Here is a 26,593-nt window from a genome sequence, read left to right on the forward strand (position 1 = left end):
TGCAGACACTTAATTGTAAACTCAACAATCCGGTGTAAGTGCTATAAAAAAGGTGAGGGGGTGAGAGGAAGAGGTAGACCTGGAGCAGGATGTGGACAAAGAAGATGGGGAACAAATTTATCAGATGCATCATGTCCACATCATCAGAAACACCATTGACCTTCTCACATTGTAAGACACAATATTGTAACTGCAGAAGAACAAATGCAGAGCAAATGAAATACATTGTCATCTGGGACCGATCTGCTCTGGTCCAAAACTGCTTTTATGATCATCCACAATTTTCACTCCAATACCTCCCACCATACTCTTACTTCCTTAACCCCATTGAAGAGTTTGGGGTTTTTTTCGCATGGCGGTGGAAGGTTTAAGATCTCTAGCCCAATGTCACGATACCCCTCATTCCAGCCATGGAGGAGGCTGTGACCTAATTTATGCAGGGTCTGTGCAAAGATGGATTCACCTTTAAGAAGGTGAGGACATCGTCTGTGATGTGGATGAAGTGCTATGGCCAGATTCAACTAGGTGAAGAGAATGGCTTAGGTTTTTTTTTTTTTTCTTGTTTTTTTTTTTTAAATCAGGCTTTTGTTTTGTCTCCACAAATGTTTTTGTTCTTGAACTATAATGTATTTAGAATGTTCTGATTTTCAGTGCAAATTTTGACCTTTGAAAATGAATGAACTGCACGTTTCGTCAGTATAACAATATCTCCAAAGAAATGAAACCCAAACTATATCAGTAGAAATTTTTTTTTTTTACAAGTGTTTATGATTGGGAACATCAGTGTGTAAATGAATCAAACAGAATCATATTCTATGAACCCTGTGTGCTTTATTCTGTGTAAAAATTGGGTTCAATAAAACATTTTATAAAGTTTTGAATGGTGTTTCATTTTGCAAAAGAACTGAGGTGTTCGGCTATTTGTGAGTATGGATGTGTGTGTAGTGTTTTGAAAAAATGAGCCTTTTTAAATTTGTGCTTAAGCTATCATAGAAAAACTGTAATAGCACGGGATCAAAAGCTTATGGACAGTTGGATGAAACCTTTGTATACATTATATAGCCAAATGTATGTAGTCACATGTATCAACCATGTGCTTACTGAACGTCTCGTTGTCATCAAAATAACTTGACTCCTCTTTAAAGGCTTTCCAAATTTCCCACAATTTTGAAGTGTAACTTTAGGAATTTGTGAGCATTCGGCTGCAAGCATTAGTGAAATCAGGCACTGATGTCCGAGAAAGAGGAGGAGGAAGATGTCTGGTATGTAGTGTGTGATCCAGTTCATCACAAAAGTGTTCAGTGGGGTTGAGGTCAAGGCTTTTGTGCAGGAAACTCAAGTTCTTCCAGTCCAATCTTGTCAAAGGTTGACAAACCTTGTCTTTATGACCTTTGCATTGTGTCAGGATATTGTCACTCTGGAACAGGTTTGGGTGTTTTAGTTTCGGCGAAAGGAAATTTGTAAAGCTACAGCATAAATTTGATTATATATTGTATATACACTGATCAGGCACAACATTATGACCACCTGCATAATATTGTGTTGGTTCCCCTTTTGCTGCCAAAACAGTCAACAAATTTGAGCTACAGGAGCTTCGTCTGTTGCTGACCCTGTTTACCATTCTTCCTTCCTTGGACCACTTTTGATAGATACTGACCACTGCAGACTGGGAACAACCTACAAGAGCTGCAGTGTTGGAAATGCTCTGACCCAGTCATCTCTCTATCACAATTTGGCCCTTGTCAAACTTGTTTGAATCCTTCTGCTTGCCATTTTTTCCTGCTTTTAACACATCAAATTTGAACACAAAATGTTCACTTGCTGGCTAATATATCCCACCCACTAACAGGTGCTATGATGAAGAGATAATCAGTGTTATTCACTTTAATGCTCATAATTGCTATAATGTTAATGTTATGCCCGATTGGTGTAATTGTACGCTTCAAATTTTGTCATTATGGCTGTAATTGTCAAACTTTTGGCTGAAAAATACCTACTTTTGGTATTTTTGTAACAAATTGTCTTATCAAAATGTCCTGCAAGGGGTCATAGCTATACATTATTACATTTTTCATTTTAATCTGATTTATTATTATCAAATTAATAAATAATAATAAGGATTATTATTGTTCATGTCACCAAATAGATTAAAACCAAAGTAAAACGAGCCTGTTTGGAAAATATATGAAGTAAAAAAAATGTAATGAGTAAAAGTAAAAAGTAAAAAAAAAAGCGAAGTACTGATACCAGAAAACCCCACAAAGTATAATGTATCTCTGTCAATATTATAAAATATGTCAATCGATGTGTGTTATAATTATATATATATATATATATATATATATATATATATATATATATATATATATATATATATATATTTTTTTTTTAATGCTGACTAAAGTTCATTAAAGGACAGCTCAAAGAGGTAGGATAAATCATGTCAATTCAAGGTCAGCGGTATTGCATGGCCAGGCACGTATGCGCAGATGCTGCGCAATCCGAACACCCTCGAGTGCTCCCTAGTGTTTTCGCCCGAACAGGAAGTGACGCCAGAACGTGCGATATAGTTCGCTGTATGTAGACTTTCCCCGTCCAGGCAGGCAGCGGGCGGTGGGGGAGTTATAGGAGAGGATCCATGCGGGGTTATTGACAAGCCGGTCGTGAGTCAGTACAAAGGCTCCGTGTAGAGGCGCTTGTAGTTACTGTGACGTAGAAGCGTCAGGAAGGTGTTCGTATACTTCGTTAGCCTGAGAGTTTAATAAACGGCAGCAGCGCGTGCGTGAAATGTTTCTTTATTTGAACCGAGGGTCGTTAAGCCCGTTTTTGCCCTAGCTCTGTGACTCGTGCACCGCGCGCGCGTGTATATTGATAGATAGATAGATAGATATTATATTATATTATATTATATGTGCACGTGCCTCGGTAGTCTGACCGTAGCCTGACTAGGAGGACATCGAGAACATAATCCAGGAGGAGATCGAGAACGTACCCAAAGAGGAGATCGAGAACGTACTCAAGGAGGAGATCGAGAGAACGTAATCAGGAAGGGGTTGAGAACGTACCCCATTTACACCTAAACATGGCCAAACTGGAGCAGAAGAAGAACATCAGCACTTTGGCCTTTGGTGACAAAACTGCGGAGGAGAAAGAGGAGGAGGAGGAGGAGGAGGAGGTGGACGTGAGTAACGGTCTGACTGAGCCGCCGGTAACCGGAGCTGTTCACGAGCCTGGGGTCAGAACCAAACCTGGCAAACGGAGCACCGAGAGCGAGGTGTATGACGATGGAACCAACACTTTCTTCTGGTAAGCAAACTGACAAAATGTGTGTGTGTGTTTGTGTGCGCTTATTTTAGACACCAGCGTATACACAGCTACACAATAACTACACTATAACTACACACACATCTATCCTGAGCTGACCTTTAACACCCATACAGCACGTGTTTTCCTTCTCCTCCCTGGTTTTTCCACAACTCTCTTAAATGTCCTTCTACATGCACCTGCACTCCCAATTTCCATTGCACTGGCAATGCTCCAAACCTGTTCTACCACGGCACTGCCTCTGTTCACAGAGCATTCTTTGTGATTTTGTATACAACAAAAGTTGAAAAACTTGAGTGTCCTTGATAGACCCTTGACCTCAACCTCTCTGGGATGAACACCAACGAAATCCAGCAGCTGCGCCTCAAAATCTGCAGCAAAATACACGACGGATGAAGGAGTCGGTCAGGTTCAGGGGTGCACATACTTTTGGATGCGCTTGTATAGGGAAACATGTAATGTGGACTTGGATATGGAGCTGGTTTGATTGCCTCTATTTATTATAATAATAATTTCAGGAAACGGGAAACTTTCCATCGGAATGAACAGAAACATATGGGAATTATTGGGAATAAACTGGGAATTTACTAACTAGCCTATAACATCATTTTGGGTAAAACAACCAGATTTAATGCAATTTCAGTTGAATTTCTACCTGCACATTAATCAATCATATGCGCACAGCACACTTACTGCATTCATCCATATCATAACACGGATTATTTCTTGAATCCTGCACATAAAATATTGTAAAAATAAATAAATAATAAATTACTGGTAATTTTCCAACTTGGAATATTTCCTAAACTCCCCAGATGAAGTTTCCATGGAAAGATATTGGAAATTTCCCATGAGATTTAGACTAAAATCTAGGTGGGCCCCCAAGCAAGGCCCTGTCCTGTTTTTCTTTTTGGATCTTCCCAAATCATCCCAATGCCCTACGTCTGTATGGAGATCTCTCCAATTGGAGATCACTCTGTGCAGCTGAGGAGCCCAGACACACCAAGCTGCCACTCTTGTGCCCCCCGTAACCCCATAGCTGCTCAGGTGTATGAATGAGATAAATGCAAGTTGCTCTGGATTTTTGCATTTAAGCGCCTATTACTCAACAGCAAACCTCAAAAATGATGGAACTGTAATGAATGGACATTTGGTGGCACCCAGATGAGGATGGAGCCCCTTTTCAGTTTGGTTCCTTTTAAGGTTTCTTCCTCATGCCACCCTGGGAAGTTTTTTTTTCGCCACTTGCTTACTCATAACAAACTAATAGGCATTATACGTATACACTCTTCCTTAACCGGTTTATCTCTGGAAAGCTGCTTTGAGATCATGTTCATTGTTGAAACCCATACAAGTAAAAATGAATGAAACCACAGGCTTTTAAGCCTCAACTGCTCAGTTGTAAGTAGATAAAGGTTCCTGCCAAATGCCATAATTATACTCATTACAGAGACTCAGGTGAAGGATTTCTTCCTGCTGACTATACGAATCACCAGCGCAAGTCCAGTTCTTGGTCGCACCATATGACCTTTTGTAACTGTCGGTGTGAGAACTCCGAATTTGTCTGCCTTTTTCACTCAAAGCTGCGACGGCTTTAAAGCATCGAGCGATTCAGTATGAGGAGTTCCACTATCTTCAGAGCGCACTCTGAGAGCCGCGCTGTGTTTTTATTGATCTGCGAATAATGAAATATACATGATCGGCGAGTAGAAAGTGTATATGTTCACCGTCCGCGTACAATTCGATAGAGAGCGGAAACCTTTCTCGGAAGACCGCGCGAGGCGAGGAAGAGTGTGACGTCGGAGCGGGAGCGTGTCAGGGTGCCAGCTTTGCGTCGGCTTTTCTGCAGTTCGTCCTACTCAGCGGAAACGCTACTGTAAGACTGCGTAAAGACTTTAAGCAGGATGGATGCAGTGGATCGAGGGGAAGGGGGCAGGGGAACGAGCGAGGACTTTAAAGACAAAAAAAAAGTTTGTAAAACAGGTCTCTGAGGGAACGGCCGTTTATAGCTGCTATAGCTGTCATTGAGAACAGGAAATGCCACTTGTACACTTGTTCAACAATCTGTTCGCCATTTTTTCGTTTTGCTTTTAGGAAACAATTTAGAAAGTGTGAAAAGAGATTGGATTTTTTTTTTTTTTTTTTTTTTTTTAAAAACATAAACATCGTTTTCAAATGTATATGTTTGCTCTAATAAGTTTGTCCTAATGAGTGAGCCGGGGGTGATTGTGGCAAGGAAACACTCCTTGAGATGGAATGAGGTAGGAACCTTGAGAGGAACCAGACTCGAAAGGGAACCCGCCCTCATCCCTTGGTGGCACCGAATGCCCATTCATTACAGTTCATCATTAGGTTCAGTGATAGGCACTTAAATGCAGAACTGTTCATGCAAAGTGCAGTCCTGAGTTTTTGTAGTTGGTATTAATTACAGCCCAAATCCATCGGTAGTTTTTTTTTAAGTTGCTCAGTAACTTCATGGATCTTCAGGCTATTCATGTGGAAGAGAACGGTGTTTTTCGTCATGGCGCAAGAACGGCTCTGGGGCGAGTGCTGTCACCATACCCTGCAATTTCAGGTTTCTTTTGCATACACCTCAGAGCTGACACTCCCTTTGTCGCCTGATAGGGTTTTTTTTTTTTAAAACCTAAGAAAAATTGCTTTTAACATTCCCTAAAATGTTGAAGCTCAAACAGGTCATTTTGTTGCATCCATCGCTGCAGCAGGAGGTTCAGCAGCCTATGAACCTACACAAAGGCCTCCATGTGGCATCAACGCTGGCATTCCTGCGCTCGGTCAGTCGCATGGCGTGCGCTGCTTGAACCTCGTCTCACTACTGCACGGAGTCATTATTTAATTACTGATTAATTATTTTTGATTGGATTTTTTTCCCCGTGTGTGTGTGTGTGTGTGTGTGTGTGTGTGTGTACAGGCGAGCGCACACACTGACCGTCTTATTCATCCTGACCTGCGCTCTGGTGTACGTGACTTTGCTGGAGGAGACGCCACAAGACACGGCATATAACACCAAGAGGTATGAGTCCGAAGTGTGTGTGTGAGAGTGTAAGAGAGAGTGCGTGCTTGTGTTTATATAAACACTAACTCTCTATTTGTGAGTTATTTGTTTAAACACACAAAGTGACCCAGAACTGATGATCCAGCAGTTCTGTTAGGCTGCATGCTTCTCTTCCAAATGACACTGCAAGAGAAAGTGTGTGTGTGTGTGAGTGTGAGAATTTGAGATATTGTGTCTTTGTGTGTATGTGTGTGAGTGAGTGAGTTAGATATTGTGTGTATTATTATGTGAGTAAAATTTTGTATGTGTGTGGGAACAAGTAAGATATTTTGTGTCTGAGTGAGATATTTTGTGTGTGTGTGGGTGTGTGGTGTGGTGTGAGGGTGCAAATATTCTTGCAAGAAATGTGCATTAAAGCTCAGTTTTTTTAACTTGATTAAAATTCGAAGCCACCAAAAAGTAAAAAAAAATATATATATATATATATTTATTTCAACATCAGTAAGAAAACCTCAGATTGAGTTCATTAACACAAACTGACTGATTTTAAAGAGTAAATGTGTTTGTGTCCGTGCTGCACATTTTATATTTATACTGTATATTGTTCAGTTTTGAGCGATCTTGATGATGAGGTCTGATAACGTAAACCCCCCCTGAAACATGACACTACTTTATGTGGATCTCTTCTGAATCTAAATTGAATCTGAATACAGTAAAATAAGTTGGTGTGTGTGTGTGTGTGTGTGTGTGTGTGTGTGTGTTTTTCCAGAGGGATCATAGCCAGCATTTTGGTGTTTCTATGTTTCGGAGTAACGCAGGCAAAAGACGGCCCTTTCTCACGGCCACATCCAGGTAAGAAGAACAGTTCAAGCCAACTTTGATGCTCCTCCTCTGTTTCACCTCTGTAATATCATGGAGACGAGATCAGTAAAACCACACGGGGCCAGACATTTAAACATTCATGTGTTTTAAAGAGAGATATACGGACAAGTCGGATAAACACACACTTGTCACGTTTTGATATTTAAACATTTATTATGTTTTTTATTATATTTATTATTATTATTATTTTTTGTAATGTCCATCTAATACAGTGAGTTTGCTTCCCTCGTGTAGAGATAGCAGTGGCACCCTGGCGTTTAAAATTATTATTTTTTTGCTGTAATTTAATAACGCTGATATTTGACTTTTTTTTGTCACTCAGTCTTTAAACTCAACCCATGGTATGGCTTGCGTCCTCGTGACAAAATTATTAGGTTGTGAAAGTGACCGTGTCACATGTTGTTTTATTTTTCCTCTTGAGAGATATTTTTTTCCATTAGCTAAGGTTTTTTGCTTCACAGAGACTTCCAGATCACTTTCAGCAGTCACCTTTGTCCCAAACCTAATCAGGGATGACTGCAGAGTAAAGATGTTTGCTTTTCTTAGTTACATTATTATTATTTTTTTTTGGCCACATTTTGACTCCTCAGTCCATGCTATGATTGTCAAGCCCAGGCTTTAAAACTACAGATTAGTGGGAGGGTTCCTTTAAACCACGGACCAGTTCGTCTTGTCAGATTAGGCGTGCGCTTTCAAAAAACGAACCCAGTCTATAATTTGATGCGTGCCATCGAGCGAAACCTGAAGGACCAGATGCCAAGAATGGAGCGGTTCCATAGATTTTTGAGAAGAAATACGTGCCTAAGCCAGCTGTACTTTACAGACTGGTCCCCCTGGTGTGTAAATGCAAATGTGCTTACTTATTTGAGCTGCGAGTAACGTGGCAACGGAGTAGCCTGCGGAGAAAAGGGCAGCTTCGGAGGAAAGACGAGCCGGGTCGCCCTGGAGCAGGCGGTTAGCAAGGGAGCAAGAGAGAGCATGGGCATGAAAGCAGCGATGGCAGCTCGGTTTACACACCTCATGTCTAGAGCCAGTTTGGATCACTTCACTGTGCATGAATGTGAACAGATTAGACGTGAGGTTAGAACGAAGAAGCAAAATGAGCATGTGGAAACTATACTCGTAGGAAATGCTCCCCTTCAATAGTATAGAGAAACGCAGTTTAACGGAGCGCTGCATCACAGTATCTTGTGCAGCAAGAATGTCGGCTATACTAAAGCAAGAAACCCAATGAGCACAATTCAATAAGTCTCCTTTCACTGCAGCCACAGCAATTGCACCTTCTGCATACATCACCCTTAGAAGAAGCATCAATATTAACGTCTTTTTTTCCCCCCGTGCATTATGCCTTTTCTGGAGATACGAAATGACGGCAAATTGTGTGTATTTTGTGCGAATTCTAGAGGAAAGGGAACACAAAAGTATAAATAGTTCATGGAAACAAAAAGCGTAATATCCGTTTTGGCCAACCTTTCCTCACGATGTCCAGCTTTTCCTGAAAAATCCATTATGTAAATGTCCTTGAAAGTGTATTTGCGACCATATACATTTTTTCCTCTTTGTCAGCCATTGTGGAATAAAAAACAGCCATTCAGTCTACACGGATCTGTTTGAGCTTGTGCAGTTTGCTTCAGATGCAGGTTTGTGAGCTCCGACTAGTGCGCTCTCTGACCATCCAATCAAAATACGTAAAAATGCTGACGTTATTGGACGCCTGCTAGATGGCCCCGGTGTCTCCAACTCGAAATCTGATTGTTTAAAGCAACAGCTTTATTCCCATGTACTTTACACTACAGTCACCCGCACTGTTGATTTCTGAAGGCATCAAAGCAGATTTCCTCGACCCCTGCAACACGTGATGTGAAGGCTGAAATATGATAGATAGAAACTCAACATAAATATACACTATTGGAAGCAACCAAAGGAAAAGCTTTGAAATGAATAGAATAGACTATCAGGAATAATTTAAGTCAGTGATTCCGATTAAAAAAAAACGCCCTGTTTCTGGTATAAAGGTTTTGTTTGTGTTCTCATATCTCTGCTCTGTTCTGTTTTTCAGCATACTGGCGCTTCTGGTTGTGTGTCAGCGTTGTCTATGAGCTGTTCCTCATCTTCATTCTTTTCCAGGTAAATATGGAGAGACACACACATGCACACTTGCACACACACACATTGTTGATGATAAACTAAAAATAATAATGCAAGTGCTATTATACATAAATATCCAGTGTGTGTATATATATATATATATATATATATATATATATATATATATATATATATATATATATATAATATAAAATATACATACACAAACAGTTAGTCATCGACTTACGACCTATGCAACTTACGACCATTCGATCAACCACAATCGCTAGCCCCAGCGTACTTTATTTTTTTTACCAGCTTCCGGCATCATTTCACAGTACTGTACATATAGCCTACTCTACTTACGACCAAATCGTGTTACGACTGATCTGTCGGTCCCAATGGTGGTCGTAATTTGACGACTACCTGTGTGTGTGTGTGTGTGTGTGTGTGTGTGTGTGTGTGTGTGTGTATATATATATATATATATATATATATATATATATATATATATATAAATAAAATTATAATAAAAAAATTATATTTTGTTGCAGACGGTGCAGGACGGACGTCTGTTTATGAAGTACATAGATCCGAAGTTGGGAGTTCCTCTTCCAGAGAGAGACTATGGAGGAAACTGTCTTCTCTACGATCCCGGAAACACCACTGACCCCTTCCACAACATCTGGGTAACAAACCACTTTCTTACAACACTCACAAAGACTCACATGCGCACACACTCTTAGACACACAAAACGCACAAATAAATTTTTTTTTTTTGTTACAGGATAAAATGGAAATTCTAATGGAAATTGTTCCTGCACATTTTCTTGGTTGGTACATTAAGGTGGGTATGTGTGTGTTTTTTTTTATTTTTTTTGTGTCTCTCCCTGTTTTCAATCTTGTGTTTTTTATTTTTGTTTTTTTTCCCCCCCTAAACCACTTTTCAGTGTTTTCACATGCAAAGTGTACTTGGGGAAAGTGGCAATGAATGGCCAGGAAAAATATCTGTAACAGCTGGAAGATATGGAAATCATGATCATGTTTTTTTTAGCATATTTAGCGCACCATTTCTCTGTATCTTTTTAATTAATTTCGCTTTTTAATTCTATCTACTTGGCCGTTTTAATTTGCAGAATAATTGGAATAGAATAGCCTTTATTTGTCACACATACATTACAGCACAGTGTAATTCCTTTCTTCACATATTAGCGCAGGGTCAGCCATGATAAAGCGCCCCTGGAGCACAGAGGGTTAAGGGCCTTGCTCAAGGGCCCATTAGTAGCCACTGCCTTTACTACTGAGCTACTCCTGCCATGATATACAGCATATGATACTAAGGTTTTTCATAATATTGGAAAGTTCTACCTCAATCAGTTGTAATAAATGGCGGCATGAGGGAACACCTAACAGGTTTTTTTTTTTTTTTTGCTTTAAATCGAGAAAATTAATGGTCACATATATACAACGGTGCCATATTGGACACTCCAGACTCACAAGCTTTCCTGCTAAATGGAGAAGAACCCCCATGTCATCACAGTAAAACAAACATGACTATAAAACATATTAATGGACTGCAGTACACTTCAAAAAAAAAAAAAAAAGACTGCTTTTCTACTTGGAAAAAGCATATGCAGGATTCTTCCAAAGTCTATCACAAAAGAAAATACTAGAATACTCAGGAAACCGAAACAGTATATAACTTCTAAATGCCATAGTCGAAACTAATGACCGCTCGTGACATCCACATGTTATTTCTGTTTGTCAGACATTGATGATTCGAGACTGGTGGATGTGTATGATAATTAGCGTGATGTTCGAGTTTCTGGAGTACAGTCTTGAGCATCAGCTGCCAAACTTTTCAGAGTGCTGGTGGGACCATGTGAGTATTTCTGTAATTTTTTTCTGCCTTTCTCATATTCTATACACTATAGATCGATATTTATTTACTTCTCTCACTTTCTTTCTTTGTCTTCCAGTGGATTATGGATGTGCTCTTGTGTAACGGTTTGGGGATTTATTGCGGCATGAAGACGCTGGGCTGGCTTTCGATGAAGCCGTACCAGTGGCAGGGTCTGTGGAACATTCCTACCTATAAGTAAGTACTACAGCGAAATAAGAACAACTTCCTCCTGAATATCCTCAAATACGCAATATTCTCGACATCTTAGTTTTTCGCCCTTTTTTTCTGTGCTTTTGATCATGCTCTGGGTTGAAGTGGTCCTTTTGGGCATTTCTGCCAAGGTTAATTGTTCAAATTGAATCAGATGAATCTTTGGAGGTGGGATTTTGGGTTGGAATAACATCACAGGTAGGGTTGAAAAGAGGTGGAAAATTTCCGGTAATTTTGCAGAAACTTTAAATTGGGATCTGGGTAGTTTTGTTAAGGAATTAATTGGAATTTATGGGAATTAATTAGAAATTTGCAGAAATTTGTATAGAAACTGTATCATAAACCGACATGCATGCAAACTAATACAGATTTTATTAGAGATAAAAAAAAAATTAAAAATGTTGACTTAGATTTAATTGTTAGTATAATCTTGTAGCACAACACACACAGCACAAGTAGTTACTTGGTTATATTATAGAGAGGTCAATGTGCAGCCTGTTTAGTGGATATACTGTCCTCTAAAAATAACATATAGCCATTATTGTCAAAATAGCTGGCAACAAAAGTGAGTACACCCTCAGTGAACATGTCAAAACTATGTCCAAAGTGTCAATATTTTGTGTGAGCATCATTGTTATGTAGCACTGCCTTAATCCTCCTGAGCATGGAATTCACCAGAGCTGCACAGGTTGCTGCTGGGATCCTCTTCCACTCCTCCATAATGACATCACAGAGCTGCTGGATGTTAGACACATGGCGCTTCCCCACAAGTGCTCAATAGGGTTCAGGTCTGGAGACATACTTGCCCACTCAATCACCTTCACCTTCCTCAGCAAAGCAGTTGTCATCTTGGCAGTGTGTTTGGGGTCATTATTATTTTGGAAAACTACAGTTTCTAAAGTAAGAGTATCATGTTCTGCTTTGGATTGTTACAGTAAATGTTGGAATCCATGTTTCCCCAATGAACTGCAGCTCCCCAGTACCAGCAGCACTCATGCAGCCCCAGACCATGATGCTACCACCACCATGCTCGACTGTAGGCAATAAACAATTTTCTTAATACTTCTAACACATGCTGGACATCATCTGAGCCAAACAAGTTTATCTTAGTCTTATCAGATCACAGGACATGTTTCCAGTAATTAATGCTCTTGGACAGGTTGTCTTCAGTAAACCTTTTGCTGTCTTTCTTGTGAGCCAGCTTTGGAAGAGGCTTCCTTCCGACTTGTTGCAGTGTGCGGCGTATGGTCTGAGCACTGACAAGCGGACCTTTTGCTTCTGCAACCTCTAAAGCAGGGGTCACCAACCTTTTTGAAACTGAGAGCTACTTCTTGGGTACCGATAATCTGTATGACCCTGGCCACTGTAATGTAACTCAATTTCAGGGTGTTACTGATCTTCTTATAGCCTCGGCATCTTTGTGGTGAGCAACAATTGTAATTCTTAAATCCTCAGAGAGTTTCTTTGCCGTGAGGTGTCATGTTGAACATCCAGTGGTCTGTAAATTTTAACTGCTCTTATACAAGATACACACATTTGTATGGTCCTGTCAAGCAGATAAAAACTTGAACATGATGAATAAGACTGCCGGCTTTGCACGGGTACACGACATACAGCTGTTATCATTTAGCGTGTACTCACTTTTGTTCCCAGCTCTTTTGACTTGTGACTATACAAGCTGCACATTTACTCCTCTAAAATATATCCAAGTTGAGATTGATGAATGTGCAGGGTAGAAATTCAACTGAAATTGCATTAAATCTGGTTGTTTAAACCAAGATTATTCTGCAAGATTTTTTTTTCTCAACTACATACAAGTTCCCTTTTATAGGCTATCCTGCAATTCTGTAAATTCCCAGTTTATTACTAATAATTCCCGTTAATTCCCATATATTCCCGTTAATTACCGTGAAAGGTTTCTAGTAAAAAAAACAAAAAAAAAACGATATTTTGTAATATGTCAATCTGGAGATTATTTAAAATTTCACCACATTATGAACAAGTGCGATGAACTTTTGCAAGTTACTTCAGATATACCTTTCGTTTTGTTCCATCGAATTTTCAAACTTTAAGTTTTGCTCTAGAAGATTCAATTGTACCAGGTATCAGGACAGTGTCACAGTACCATCACCTGTATCCTTCCGATTCAGAGCAACGTTTCATGATTCCTGCTTTTTGTCTGGGTTTCGTGTGTTCTGGGACATCTGGATGCCTGTCTTTCTAACATCAAATGGACGGCATCTCTACCGAGTCATGCAAAGCGCACACCTGTTCTGGAATATATTAATAATCATCACTATTAAGAACATAAGGTCATAGCAGCCAGTTTGACAATATCCAGCAATCACCATTAGAGAGAACTGGAATGAGCAAATATATTTATAGCTGCAATAAAAAAAGTAAAATTGGGAACAAATATAAAAAAAAACAGAATGCAATGATTTGCAAGTCTCATAAATTTAGGTTTTATTTACACTTGTGGAGGAAGTGCACAAAAACCATGTACTTGAGTTAGTAGAGTAGGGACACTCAGTAAAATATTTCTCCAGCAAAAGCACTCCCTTTGAACTTTACTGAAGTAACTACTAACTAACTAAGTAACTACTAACTAACTAAGTAACTTTAACTACTTCAAAAAAAAGTTCTAGTCAGGAGTTTCTTCCATCATTTATTCCTCTCTAAATGTTCTGCTTGCTGTCGAACTGACGCTGAACTGTATGTTGGTACACCAAGCGCCAATCAATACAAATTCAAAACGGAGCACGCGCTCAACCCCGATTGGTGGCTTGCTGCCTGCCTAACCAGTTACATTTCTTTTCCCGCTCATAAACAAAAAGGAACGACTCATTTCGCCAAATGTAGTATAAAAAGATATTTAACTTTGAAATGTAGTGAAGTTCAAGTAAAAGTCTCTCCAAATGGAAACACTACAATAAAGTACATATATTTTTCACTAGAAAAAAAAAAAAACTAATACTATTCCAGTATGACCGAAGTGGTATTCGTCCACTGGCCAAATCAAATCAATAGGCTATATGTTTTGTGAACTAGAACATCTAGGACACAGCGCATGCTTTATTGTCTATTCTAATGGGGCGAGCGGTTTCCAACGTTTTTTCCACCACGGACCAGTTTCACAAACAACTTTTCCACAGGGGGCACACACACATAACCAAACACAATAGCGTGCATATTATATTGCAATTAATTATTGCGTATATAATGAAAGTGTAACTCGGCTCCCCTTAATGCACAATCATTGGGAGTCCTGAGCCACATGTGGTACAGAGAGGTCTTGGCTCATGCGAATCACCTGAGGCAATGAAGTGTTTTCTTTGAAATGGCCATGGACGGTCAGGGAGCCCTCTGCCGTTTCATCATTTTATTTTTTATTTATTTTCCCTCTTTTCCAGTAAACTTTTCAGCATTTTTTTTTCTTGTGCTTATCTTTGCTAGGGCATGGTTGTGGTCTTATTTAATGAAGCATAGAATGCGGCTGAATTCGGTGTAGCTGCCTGAGTGGTAATTTTTAGTGTAAAACACATTGCAGACTGTAAAAGTCAATAGAATGGAAATAAAAGAAAAATGTAAAGGCTTTTATTCTTTCTATATCTAGACTATATCATAGCTTGGAAGCTTAATAATAACCTATAATCCGCCTTGCTGTGGTAATTAACTGCATTTTGGGGCATGGCTACGGGGATATACAGTATATGGAGATGATTCCGCTGCAAGAGCGTTAGTGAGATCAGGTGATTGTTTGAGAAGGTCTGGATTTTTCACTTCACCCCATATGTGTTCAGTTTGGTTGATGACTGGTCTCGGTGCTGGCTGCTCAAGTTCTTCCACTCCAGTCTTTAACACACCAGGTATTCTTGAAGCTCACTTTGTGTAAAGACGGCATTGTCGTGCTGGAACAGGTTTCGGATGAACTGGAACATCAATTACCTAGCCTCTTTTTCTAATACCAGTCAAGGTTTTACTAATGCTTTCATGACTAAATGAAAGCCATGCACCACGATCCAGTGTAAAGCCTTTCCAGCAACAACGAATGGGACTTAAGACTTTATGAACCATTTTTCCTGTTAAGGTCGAAATTTTAATTGTGTATAATGAAGACTTGTAATGTATTGTATTAGGCTTTGTTTGTGGATTAAGAGCATATAGTTGGCTAGACCTGTTAGAGTTCTAATATTTGTAGACAGTATGTTGCTTATCAGCTTGTAGTTATGAGGTAAAGCAAGTATACATGATGTAAAGCCACAAGCTGAAGTCTAATAAAGACTTAAGGTAAAATCATGAGGTAAAACTTGCAGCCACAGGTTAAAGAATGGGATAAAGCTTGCAGCCTTGAGGTGAAGCTTGTGTCCATGAGTTGAAAGATCCCATAAAGCTCGAAGCCACGAGTCAACACATCATAGCTTTCGCTACTAAATTAACACAAATCAAATTAAATTCACAAATTCCCACAGCCAAGCTCCACAATCTAGTAAAAAACCTTCCAAGCAGTATCTAATGGGACTTAAGTCTTTATGAACAATTGTCCTGTTGAGGTTTAAATGTTAGTGGTGAATAATGGAGACTTGTAATGTTATTAGTATTAGGTATTGGATGCTGTAGCCTCATAAACATTGTAGCAATGATGTAAAATCATGAGGTAAAACTTGTAGCCACAGGTTGAGGTAAAGCCTGCAGTTATGAGGAAATGCTTGTAGCCATGAGTTGAAAAAGTAGGTAAAGCCTTGTGCCAAACGTCAAAACACCTCAAGATCTCAATAATGATTCACAATGCTTCATTATCCACAACCTAGTCTAAAGTCTTTGCAGCATTAACTAATGGGACTTAAGACTTTATAAAGCATTTTTTTTCTTTTCTGTTTAAATGTTAATTGTAAATAATAAAGACTTTTTTTTTTTTTTTTTTTTACCTTCACAAACTGTAGAAGAGAAATTGACCAAATGTCGACAAAAATGTTGCAAGTAAAATAGTTGCATAGGCCGAAGTTATAAACTAAACATGATCGCTGCATATCTTTTTCTATTCCAAGCTTTAATAAGTACACAACTCATGTTTACCACCATGTTAATGCAGGTTTAATGTTAAGTTAATACATAAGAATGTGCTAACAAGCAATACAGTCTTCTTCTCATCGTCAGTGACGCATGGAGACACTTCTCGCCGGTGTATAAGAACCGTGCTCTATTGATTAGCAAGGAAAAACTCGCAGCTCAATATGAACCACTGCCAGATATATTTGCTTATATGATTAGCAGTGATGAAACACTGCATTGCACTGCGCTATGCATTTTATCAGTGAAGGCTAAATAATTGCTTGTGTTGTGCTCTCTAGCGTACTCATTATCATAAATTTGACAGACATGATGGTCATTAAAAACTAATCACTTTCATTGGTTTAGCTTTATTGCATGAGCTGGGCAAATCATTTCTCCTCCTGGAAGTTATGTGGAGCAATTATTCAATGAAACAGCAGCTGTTTATTATTGAACATCTCTATGGATGTTGGTTTCAATTCCGTTTGTCCATGGTTAGTGCAGGCATTTAGTACGATTTCCACCGACAAGGAAAGAAATGTCTTTTGAGGAAAATAACCATAAATTTGCTGCGAATGTTACGTCCGATTTGTGAGAATAGTATCTGACTGCAATGTGCGGTTTACCCACAGGGGGAAGATAAAGCGTATCGCATTCCAGTTCACGCCGTACAGCTGGGTAAAGTTCGAGTGGAGACCGGCATCAAACCTGCGCCGGTGGCTCGCCGTGCTCGGCATCATCTTCATGGTCAGTGTGTGTGACCCAATAAAAATGTTCTTTAATGACTGTTCAACCAAGATGTTACCAAAGAACCCTATATATAGGGCATCAAATATATGCTCAAATAAATGAACATGAACAATATTTACATAACAGTTAAATCACTGGATATTTACCAAACTCTTCCACTTCACTCTATTTTTTTTTTTTTTTTTTTTTTTTCTCCTTTTTAGTTTTTACTGGCGGAGCTAAACACCTTCTATTTGAAGTTTGTGTTATGGATGCCACCTGAACATTACCTGGTGCTGCTGAGACTTGTGTTCTTCGTCAATGTGGGTGGAGTGGCCATGAGGGAAATCTACGACTTTATGGACGACCCGTAAGTTACGATCTTTTTTGGCTTTGTTCAATTTTTTGTTAATAGTATTGTGTTACTGGGATTATGTATTATCAGTATTAGGCTTTTGTAATGTTCTAATCATTCTGACGGTATATAATAGCCATAAGGTAAAGCATGTAGCATGCATAGATAGATAGATAGATCAATAGATAGATCGATAGAGCGATCAGAAGTGCAACATGTAGCAATCGTGCAAAAATACAGATAAATAATTGAGGTAAAGCCTCAAAGATTGAAGCAGTAATTTTAAATCATGAGTTAAAGCTTATAGCCACAAGTTAAAGAATGAGGCAAAGCTTGTAGCCATTAAGAAACACAATGAGGTGAAACTTGTAACTATGAGGTAAACCGTACATTTTGTAGCCATAAAGTTTCCATGAGCTTTTATCGGGTTATAGAATGAGCTAAAGCTTGCAGCCATTAGTCAAATAATGAGAGTAAAACCATGAAGTAACACGCTTGTAGCCATGAGGTAAAAGTTGTAAATATTTGGTAAAACCATGAGGTAAAAGTTGTAAATATTTGGTAAAACCATGAGCTAAAACTTTTTATCTATGAGGAAACAAATGAGCTAAAGCATGCAGCTGAGTTAAAACTTGTAGTCGTTATGTAAAACCAACCTTTTTTAAACCGAGAACTACTTCTTGGGTACCGATTAATGTGAAGGGCTACCAGTTTGATACACACTTCTGAAATTTGCTCAGTTTACCTTTAATTATATGTTATTATTAATAATTAATAATAATTATCTACGTAAAGAAACTGATCATGTTAATTTCTCACAATAATTAACAACAATTTAACAAGGTAGGAAACAGATAAATATCAATATGCAAAACTTTATTTCTAAAAATCTCTGCAAGTATTTCCATTTTCAAATGATCACTTCCACGTTTTCACTAGCCACTAACAATTTTTAACAAATCATGCACTACGTTGCATCATGTTTGAGAGAGAGAGAGAGAGAGAGAGAGAGAGAGAGTCATTTTCAAATTCACACCAATGCAAGTGTGATTTTAAAAAAAGAATAGCAACAAAAGAAATTGAATGCAGCTCACTGGTAAGTGGCGCTATGGTGAGCTGTTTTTAGAAAAGGCCCGCAGGCCTTGCAGCCATTCGGTAAAAAATATGATCAATCCATGAAATAAAGCTTGTAGACATGAGGAAAAACTTGAGGTAAAACTTGTTGCTATGAGGTACCATGAGAGAATGCTTGTATCTATTATTTCTATTTTAGCAGTAGTCATTGAAGAAATGGGTACTGAGCGAGAACACCAGTCTGTTTAGAAACACTGACTGAGACAACAAGCAAATTAACCACCAGCCTCCAACCAAATAGATTTCCATTTGCCTGTCGATTCAGAAGGCCCCACCTCTAGCACTAGTATTCCAGTCAAGGCTGCGGCACGCAAGCGCTTCGCTTTACATCACGATTTCCTTAACTAAGAATATTTACATCCCCTTAACATAAAGAAACTTTAAATTTCAACATTGTTATATCATAAACATTAAAAACAAAAAGTGCTAATTGCTTTGTTGAAGAATATGATCAACAGAGGTTTTTAAAAGAATATACTAGATACGCAGTAAGTAATAGTAGTAGCGTTTTTTTTTGTTTGTGTGGTTTTTTTGTAGACGATGTTATTAATACTTGTTGCCCATGCATGTTTTTGAGTTGAAGAACAACCAAGTTTGTGCCAGTGACCCAGTAAACCTACTGAATCGTAAATCCGATGCTGTGTGTGTTCCTGCTTTTTCAGAAAGTTCCATAAGAAGCTGGGCCAGCAGGCCTGGATTGTGGCAGCCATCACAGTAACCGAGTTTCTCATCGTAGTGAAGTACGACCCCAACACCATCATGTTACCAATCCCCTTCTTCATCACGCAATGTTGGATCCTCGGCATTGTTCTCATCCTCACTTGGACACTGTGGCGTTTCTTTTTACGGTGAGCGATTTTAAAAAGCGAACACGAGCAAAGGTGAAAGGCGCAAAGGACTACCTCTGTCTTCACTTCTCAAACAGTGAAGTAAATGCACACAACTTGCTTTGTAGTAGTTCCATCTCTGTACTTCGTAATGGATATTTTTCAGTGGTGTTTGTACGTTTCTGGTTTTCTTTTGGCTGTTTTTCTGCACTGTGCCGCTGTCTTATGTGTGGCACTGATAGTATCTCTCTCTAGTATCTCTCTTTCTCGTGTGTGTGTGTGAGTGGGTCAGCGGTGCAGAGAGGGAGAGGTAGGTGTAGAGTGACAGCTGGTTGTTGTGCCAACATCACCTTCATCGGTCATTCTCATCAGGCTGCTTCTCCCCCCTGCATGCCCCATAAGCCAGACTTGAACTTTCACACGCTAAATTAAATGTCGTGTGAGCACTAGTGTGATATTTTAACAAAGCAGAAGAAAGGAAGCGGCAGTCTTCACCTTAATTCTTTAACAGTCAGCATTTTTAACTGCAGGCCGACAGGAAGTTTAGAGACAACATAATAGTGACCGTAGCCGCTGTCTTGTGTTTCTACTGCACATTAATGTCCATCTTTATTTCAGTTAAATGAAGGCTCACTTAAGCACCATATTTGGTTAAAGTTGATCAGCTGGCAGTAATGATGCCTCCATAGTTTGTGGGATTATATGAAACGTCCTGTCATGCCCCCTATGTTCTGAGGACAAGCAAGAAAAAACGTGTAGCGATGAGGTATAACCTTGAGGTTAATCTATGAGGTAAAGAATGAGAGAAATCAATGAAGTAAATTTTGTAGTCATGAGGTAAAAAATTAAGTTAAACTTGTAACCATAAGATGAAACGTGTAGCTATTCAGTAAAACTACGAGGTAACAAAAATGTAGAGGCAAATTTATCGCATTCTATATAAGTCTATATAATATCTATAGGATTGCAGCAATAAAAAATACCTGAAGCTGGTTACAAGTCAGCTGTAGCTGCTAGTCACAAATATTAGCATTTATCAGGGTTTAAGGATGAATTATTTAGGCCATTCAGGCTTTCTTGTATTGTATAGTTTTCAGTGTTTTACCTTTCTCTCTCTTTCTCACTGCCTTGTAGAAGTCAGTTACTTGTTCACTTCACACATCAGAATGAAGAAAACGTGTGATTTTGGTAAAATGAATGGACATCTTTAATAATACTCAAACCAGCCTATCGGGTACCAACAGAACCTGCTTGAGCCCCTGTGGTATTTTACACTCTTCAGTTTTTACACCTTTCTGTGTAAACTCGAAACACTGTGAACTCCGCATGCTGAAACACTTTATTGTCAACAGAGATCAGGGAAGAATCAGCAAACTGGTCAATAGGAGCTCAAATATTCACCCTTTACGACCGTGATGAGCAGGAAAGCATCTAAGAATATACATAAAACCGTGAGCTGGATCAGCTACAGGAGCAAGAAACTAAACAGCTGAAGAGTTTGGGTGAATCTGTGTCCAAATTAGCTTCTCGATCTTGGCTGAACGCTAATGTTATCTTTTCAAACGAAAACCTCAACATCTTCAGCCGATGTCGAAGTTTTCGTTGGGAGTGACGAGGGTGGACAGGATTAGAAATGAGTTTATTAGAGGGACAGCGCATGTAGGACGTTTTGGAGACCAAGTGAAAGAGACCCGATTGATATGGTTTGGACATATGCAGAGGAGGGACATGGGGTATATCGGTAGGAGAATGCTGAGGATGGAGCCACCAGGAAGGAGGAAAAGAGGAAGGCTGAGGAGAAGGTTTATGGATGTGGTGAGGGAAGACATGCGGGTAGTTGGGTTTAAAGAGGCAGATGTAAAGAACAGGGAAGTATGAAGAAGGATGATCCGCTGTGGCGACCCCTAATGGGAGCAGCCGAAAGAAGATGATGATGATGATGATGATAGTACAGTGGAACCCCGTTGTACGAGCATAATTCGTTCTTGAAAATTGCTCGTATGTTCGAACTAATTTTCCCCATAGGAATGAATGTAAAAGTGATTTAATCCGTTCCGAGATCTCATCCGATCGCTTATTTCTGCACTTAAAAAGTATTTGTAGCCTATTTTAAAAAACAAATACACCGCAAATTACGGTAATATAAACATAATTTAACACTTACTCGTGTGATAGTGGTTGATTGCGAGTGTGAGACGCGCACCACACTCATAACCTCCTCGGTTTCCATGGAAATTCTATTTACTTTCATTTTCACAGCACCATCACTGATTTTCTTGGGAGACATTTTTCAAGATTTCTAGTGAAATAAAAATATAAAACTAAAAAAAGTTACTGTGGGAGAGCGTATGAATACGGGAGCCACTTTTATTTGTTTTGTGTTTTTGTGTCGGTCTACTTAGTGCCCCACGCAGCACGTCTCTGGCACGCATGCACACACACACACACACACACACACACACACACACACACACACTCTCCTCCTTAAATGCACCCTCCGATCACTGGAAAAGAGAGAACAATCATTAGGTCACATTAACTTCAGGTGAGGCAATCCCCTGCCTATCTGCTCCCGGACCCACCCTCCATTCACAAACCGCCGCTCGGCCATGCCCCCGCTGCCACAGTTACGTTTTTGCTGCACTGAACAATGAGAGCGACCGAGTGATACGTCATCAACTAAGTGACTGATGCGACCCTCCGCCGAAAACGGGGAACCGGCAGCGTGGGTTCGCTCGTGCCTTCGAAATTTGCTCGTGAAACAGGGTAAAATTTTGCGAGCGAGTTTGCTCGTATCTCCGTTTGCTCGTACTATAGGTTGCTCGTACAACGGGGTTTCACTGTATAGCGCTCTCCGTGCAGTCTCGCATATAAACACAAACCTCATGTGACTTTTATGATTCACCACTAGAGGCCGCTCTTGTAATGACAGACCAAAATCTGGAAAAACAGGATACATTTTTCCCAATAGTTCCAGCAATCAGCTGTCAGTGCCGTTTAATCAAAAAAGATAAATCAGCCGACCTTTACTTTGCATATACAAGTGATGTTAGGAAGCTGGGATCAGAGCGCAGGGTCAGCCATGATACAGCACTACAGCACAGAGCCTTAAGGTCCTTGTTTAGGGGCCCAAGGCCACTTGGCGATACCACGGCGTGAACCCCCAACCTTCCGAGCAGTAACCCAGAGCCTTAACCATTCTTGTATTGTTGTAACCATAGATATATAACAACCAAGCATGAGAAGTCACTGAGTTCACACTTTTACTTATGATTGATATGAACATTATCTGTATCTGGGGGGGTTTATTTTTATCACACTGCTGCTACATGATTGGCTATTGAGCTAACTGCATGAATCTACACATGTTCCTAATAAATGTATTTTTTACATTAACAAGTCAGAGGTTGGCTAAATGCTTACATTAATTGTATAACCATATTCCCTCTTCATCTATGGCAACGAGGCCTAACGACATTTTGCCAACCAATGAAAATTAGCTCTATCTTTTCCTGTTTTCACAGCGATATCACACTTCGTTACAAAGAGACGCAAAGGCGTAAGCAGGAGGGTTCGGCCGAGCACGAGCGCCCCACCGGCAGCAAGACCCCCGTGACGTCCGGTCGCAGCAAACTGAATGGAAACACAGACCCCTTACGTCTGCGCAAGTCTTGAGGCGACGATGCTGCGTTGCAAGCGTCCAGCACCATGTGATTTACCCTGTGTGCATCCGTCCGCCCGTCTTTTCCTGAACCATTCCAACGCTCCTTTGCTGCAAACACACCCCCAAACACACACACTCACATACTCACATACTCGGCAACAGTGAGTTCATGTTACACAGCCAGAAGGTTAATGAATTTATTTATTTTAAAAAAATGTTTTGCATGATTTATTATTTGGAGCTGTAAGATCCAGAGCATGAGTACATCTTAGAAATATATAAACGGATGCATGACGGAATTACGGACAAAAACGCTCCGTTCTTCCAGATGCCTTATCGACTCCTGTAAAAAGAAAGAAGGATTTAACCGTGGTACTGTACCTTTCCTCAGCAATGCGACGCTAACCTCAAACACATTCTTACATGTGTGTCTTTTAACCTTAGTTTAACCTCTAAATTGTTCCTGGATCTTTTTCTTTTCTTTTTTTTTAATGAAAGTCACAACTTTTCTGTTTCTATGTAACAACACAACAACAAAAAAGTTCTCCAGTGAAAAGGAAAGGTACAGTTCATCTTTGTAGATGATTCTGAATCATTGATGTGTTCAAGGGGTGGCTTATTTCTTATTTTTTTTTTCTTTTTTTCTTCTTTAAAAAAAAAAACAATTCTGTTCTTTTTGCTGCTACGCAATAAGACAGGAAGGTCGGCGTGAGAGTCGAACTCATTACAGATTTTTTTTTAGGCTTTAACTTTACAAGTCCTGGAGTTAGCGCTGTTACACAGTGCTAGCAGTACCACTTGCTTGAACACACACGCACACACACTTCAACAGCTCGAGCGTTGCTTTTCCCTTCATGTTAAAACAGGGACTGAAGCACTCTCAGGAGACCCGACACTCTTATCACATGATGTTTCTCAGGTATTTTTTTCCCCCTTTAGAGAAACAGCCAGAGTCCTCAGTATGCACCAGAAGGTTGCTGCTGATGCTGCACAAGCGAGCTGTACATCAGTACATTACAGCACTACAGTACATCACACTCATAAGTGCGCAAGAGGAAAATAGACGAAACGGTGGACCGGTCACACTTTTTATGGACCAATCTTGCGTTTTATTTTACTTTTGACATTTATTTTTTTTTATTATTATTCACATTTTTCATGGACTGTTACCATGATCGTTGCTGCTCCAGCCACAGAACAAATGTTAGAAGGCTTGCATGCTAAATGCAAGCCTACGTGTTCTCGATCCTCCGCCTACTTTAAGCCTATGGTAAGGTCCGTTTATTGAAGCGTCGGTGTCTCATGTGCTCAGTGCGACCGTTTTAAATCGGATAAACGTGTAGATAAATAGCGACAAAAGCGCATATTCTGGTGGTGTTTGTGAGTGGTGCAATAGAAAGGTGGAGGGTGTGTCTTACAGTTCACCTCTTTCCTAACAATTAGCAGAAACGGACAGACTCATCTCACATCATGTCCAAAATGCTGCTGCTATTATAATCTTTATACTACTAATGTACATTTTTACATTTAGTCTTATGTTGAAATGGGTTGCCAGCACCATCAGAACAACCTCTTACTACTGCTACTACTACTACGTATTACGCTAGGTGTATTTCTTTCCTTTATGTAACATAGGGTTTTAAATAATGTTCCAAAATACTCTAGGATAAAAATTTTTTAACACATTTTGTCTTAGATTTTTTTTAAGAGTGTTCAAATGAGTGAGTGTCAGACAGGGGATTACGCCACCATTCGAATCGACTCCTAAACGCAAAGCCGGGCGATATGACTAAAAAATATCATATTGTAAATTCTTATTAGATCTTTCGATTCATATGTATCACCGAATATGGATTGATTTACCATTTTCCAGCAGTGCAGTAGTGGTGCTTTTGTCTTTTTAGCAAATTTGTAATTTTTTTTTTAAATAAGCACAGAGAAATCATCGACATAACAATCAATATTTAACAGTGAAACAAGCTGTACACAAGCCTCTTTTTTTTATGGAGAAGATTGTGAAAATGTATCTCTATTGATATCGTATGGTCATATCGTCCAGTCCTGCTGATCTCTCACACACCCTGTGTTGGCTCCAAGCAGCACAAGGGATCGAATCAGCGTAGGTTTCAAGTTCAGTAGTATATACAAAACCTCATACCTTTAGAAATTATAAAATGTTTTTTTCTTGAATGAACAATAGCAGTAAAAAAAAAAAAGCGAATTCACAGTGTAAGCTGTTTGTCACTAAGCTTGTTTAGATAATTGTTCTCGCTAGTACAGGTGAAGTACTAAACTCACTGAGACTCGTTTTGTGGAACGTGGACGTAATCTGAAAATGTCGTCTCCTTCACACGTGTTTATTATCCAGATTTATTTTTGAATAACATTTCTGAAACTACTACTGAAACGAAACCCACCTGTCTGTAGCTATAGGTGGTGGGTTTACTGAATGTCAGCTATAACTAATTTTCTTTCTAACGAACGACTGCCCATCTTAAACGTTTCTCTCAAAGGCTCGAGTCTTCACTCTGTCCCCATGCTAACGTAGCTGTCTGCATGATGGATGTTAATATAGATAAGCAATTTGTGTGTAGGTGTGATTTTTGGATGTGGTGTTTCTTCAGGGCAATAAGCTCATCTCTATTTTTCACTACAACAAGGTGTGAGAGAATGTCATGAAGAAAGCCCATTACTGAAAGAGAAGCCTATATGAATTGTTTTATAAATAAAACAAATCTGTCTTTTCATAATGTGTCTCGTGTCATTTTATTTTTAGCCTGAAAATTAAATGATCAATGAATGTCTACCGTGCAAAGAAGGTCGAATCACTCAAGTATTCCCTTAAATAAATACCTTAAATATTGCGTTTCAAACAAGATAAAAGCTATTAAAGGAAAAACTATTACTGATGTTTGACCTTGGTGCGACCTTGTTTGTATCAATTCGCAAATTGAGTCAGTTTGTTTAATTTTTTTAATAGATTCACAGACAGGCCAGTTGTAAAAAAGAGAGAAACAAAATCTGAATTCATAAAAGAAAAAGTGAAATGTCTGTATGATGAAAAACAAGGAAGTGGGGGGAATTGACCTCGATTTGACCTCGATCCTGATTGAATTGATTCCAAAATCGAATTTAAATCTACTGGTTATGTTAATACCTCAAAGTAAATTTTACATTCAACCACTGCATCTGAGAATAGGGACGAGACAAAAATAAATGTTTCTGAGCAAATAAATGGCAGGATAAAAAATTAATAAATAATCAGCTTTTATTCCTTTCAAATAGTCTGCCTCAGGCTGCAATCACACAATAGATCGCTTTCCCGAATACAGTGAAAAAAAAATTAAATTCACATGAATTTGTGAATGTAATCAAGAAAAAGTATAATATTGGTATGATGAGCTTTAGAGCA

At 39.2% G+C, this 26,593-nt stretch overlaps 1 protein-coding gene across 1 annotated transcript; it reads left to right on the forward strand.

Annotated features, from left to right (window-relative positions):
• Nucleotides 1–2,587: 2,587 nt before the first annotated feature.
• On the forward strand, nucleotides 2,588–25,928 carry ptdss2 (phosphatidylserine synthase 2). The gene is made up of 12 exons (XM_046859845.1): nucleotides 2,588–3,306; nucleotides 6,254–6,355; nucleotides 7,107–7,189; nucleotides 9,279–9,346; nucleotides 9,862–9,996; nucleotides 10,095–10,154; nucleotides 11,076–11,189; nucleotides 11,287–11,405; nucleotides 17,105–17,219; nucleotides 17,426–17,571; nucleotides 19,353–19,538; nucleotides 23,042–25,928. The coding sequence occupies exons 1-12, from the start codon at nucleotides 3,083–3,085 to the stop codon at nucleotides 23,190–23,192; spliced, it is 1,503 nt and encodes a 500-aa protein (XP_046715801.1). The 5' UTR covers nucleotides 2,588–3,082; the 3' UTR covers nucleotides 23,193–25,928.
• The last annotated feature ends 665 nt before the right edge of the window (nucleotides 25,929–26,593 follow it).

The sequence above is a fragment of the Silurus meridionalis genome, chromosome 10 (genome assembly GCF_014805685.1).
Source record: "Silurus meridionalis isolate SWU-2019-XX chromosome 10, ASM1480568v1, whole genome shotgun sequence".
NCBI classification, from domain to species: Eukaryota; Metazoa; Chordata; class Actinopteri; order Siluriformes; family Siluridae; genus Silurus; species Silurus meridionalis.

Excerpts from the sequence above, each read along its gene's own strand:
- ptdss2 (XM_046859845.1), top strand. The coding sequence starts at position 3,083 with ATGGCCAAACTGGAGCAGAAGAAGAACATCAGCACTTTGGCCTTTGGT. Across the intron at positions 7,190-9,278 it reads TTTCTCACGGCCACATCCAG|CATACTGGCGCTTCTGGTTG; the intron begins GTAAGAAGAACA and ends TCTGTTTTTCAG. Across the intron at positions 19,539-23,041 it reads CTGTGGCGTTTCTTTTTACG|CGATATCACACTTCGTTACA; the intron begins GTGAGCGATTTT and ends CTGTTTTCACAG.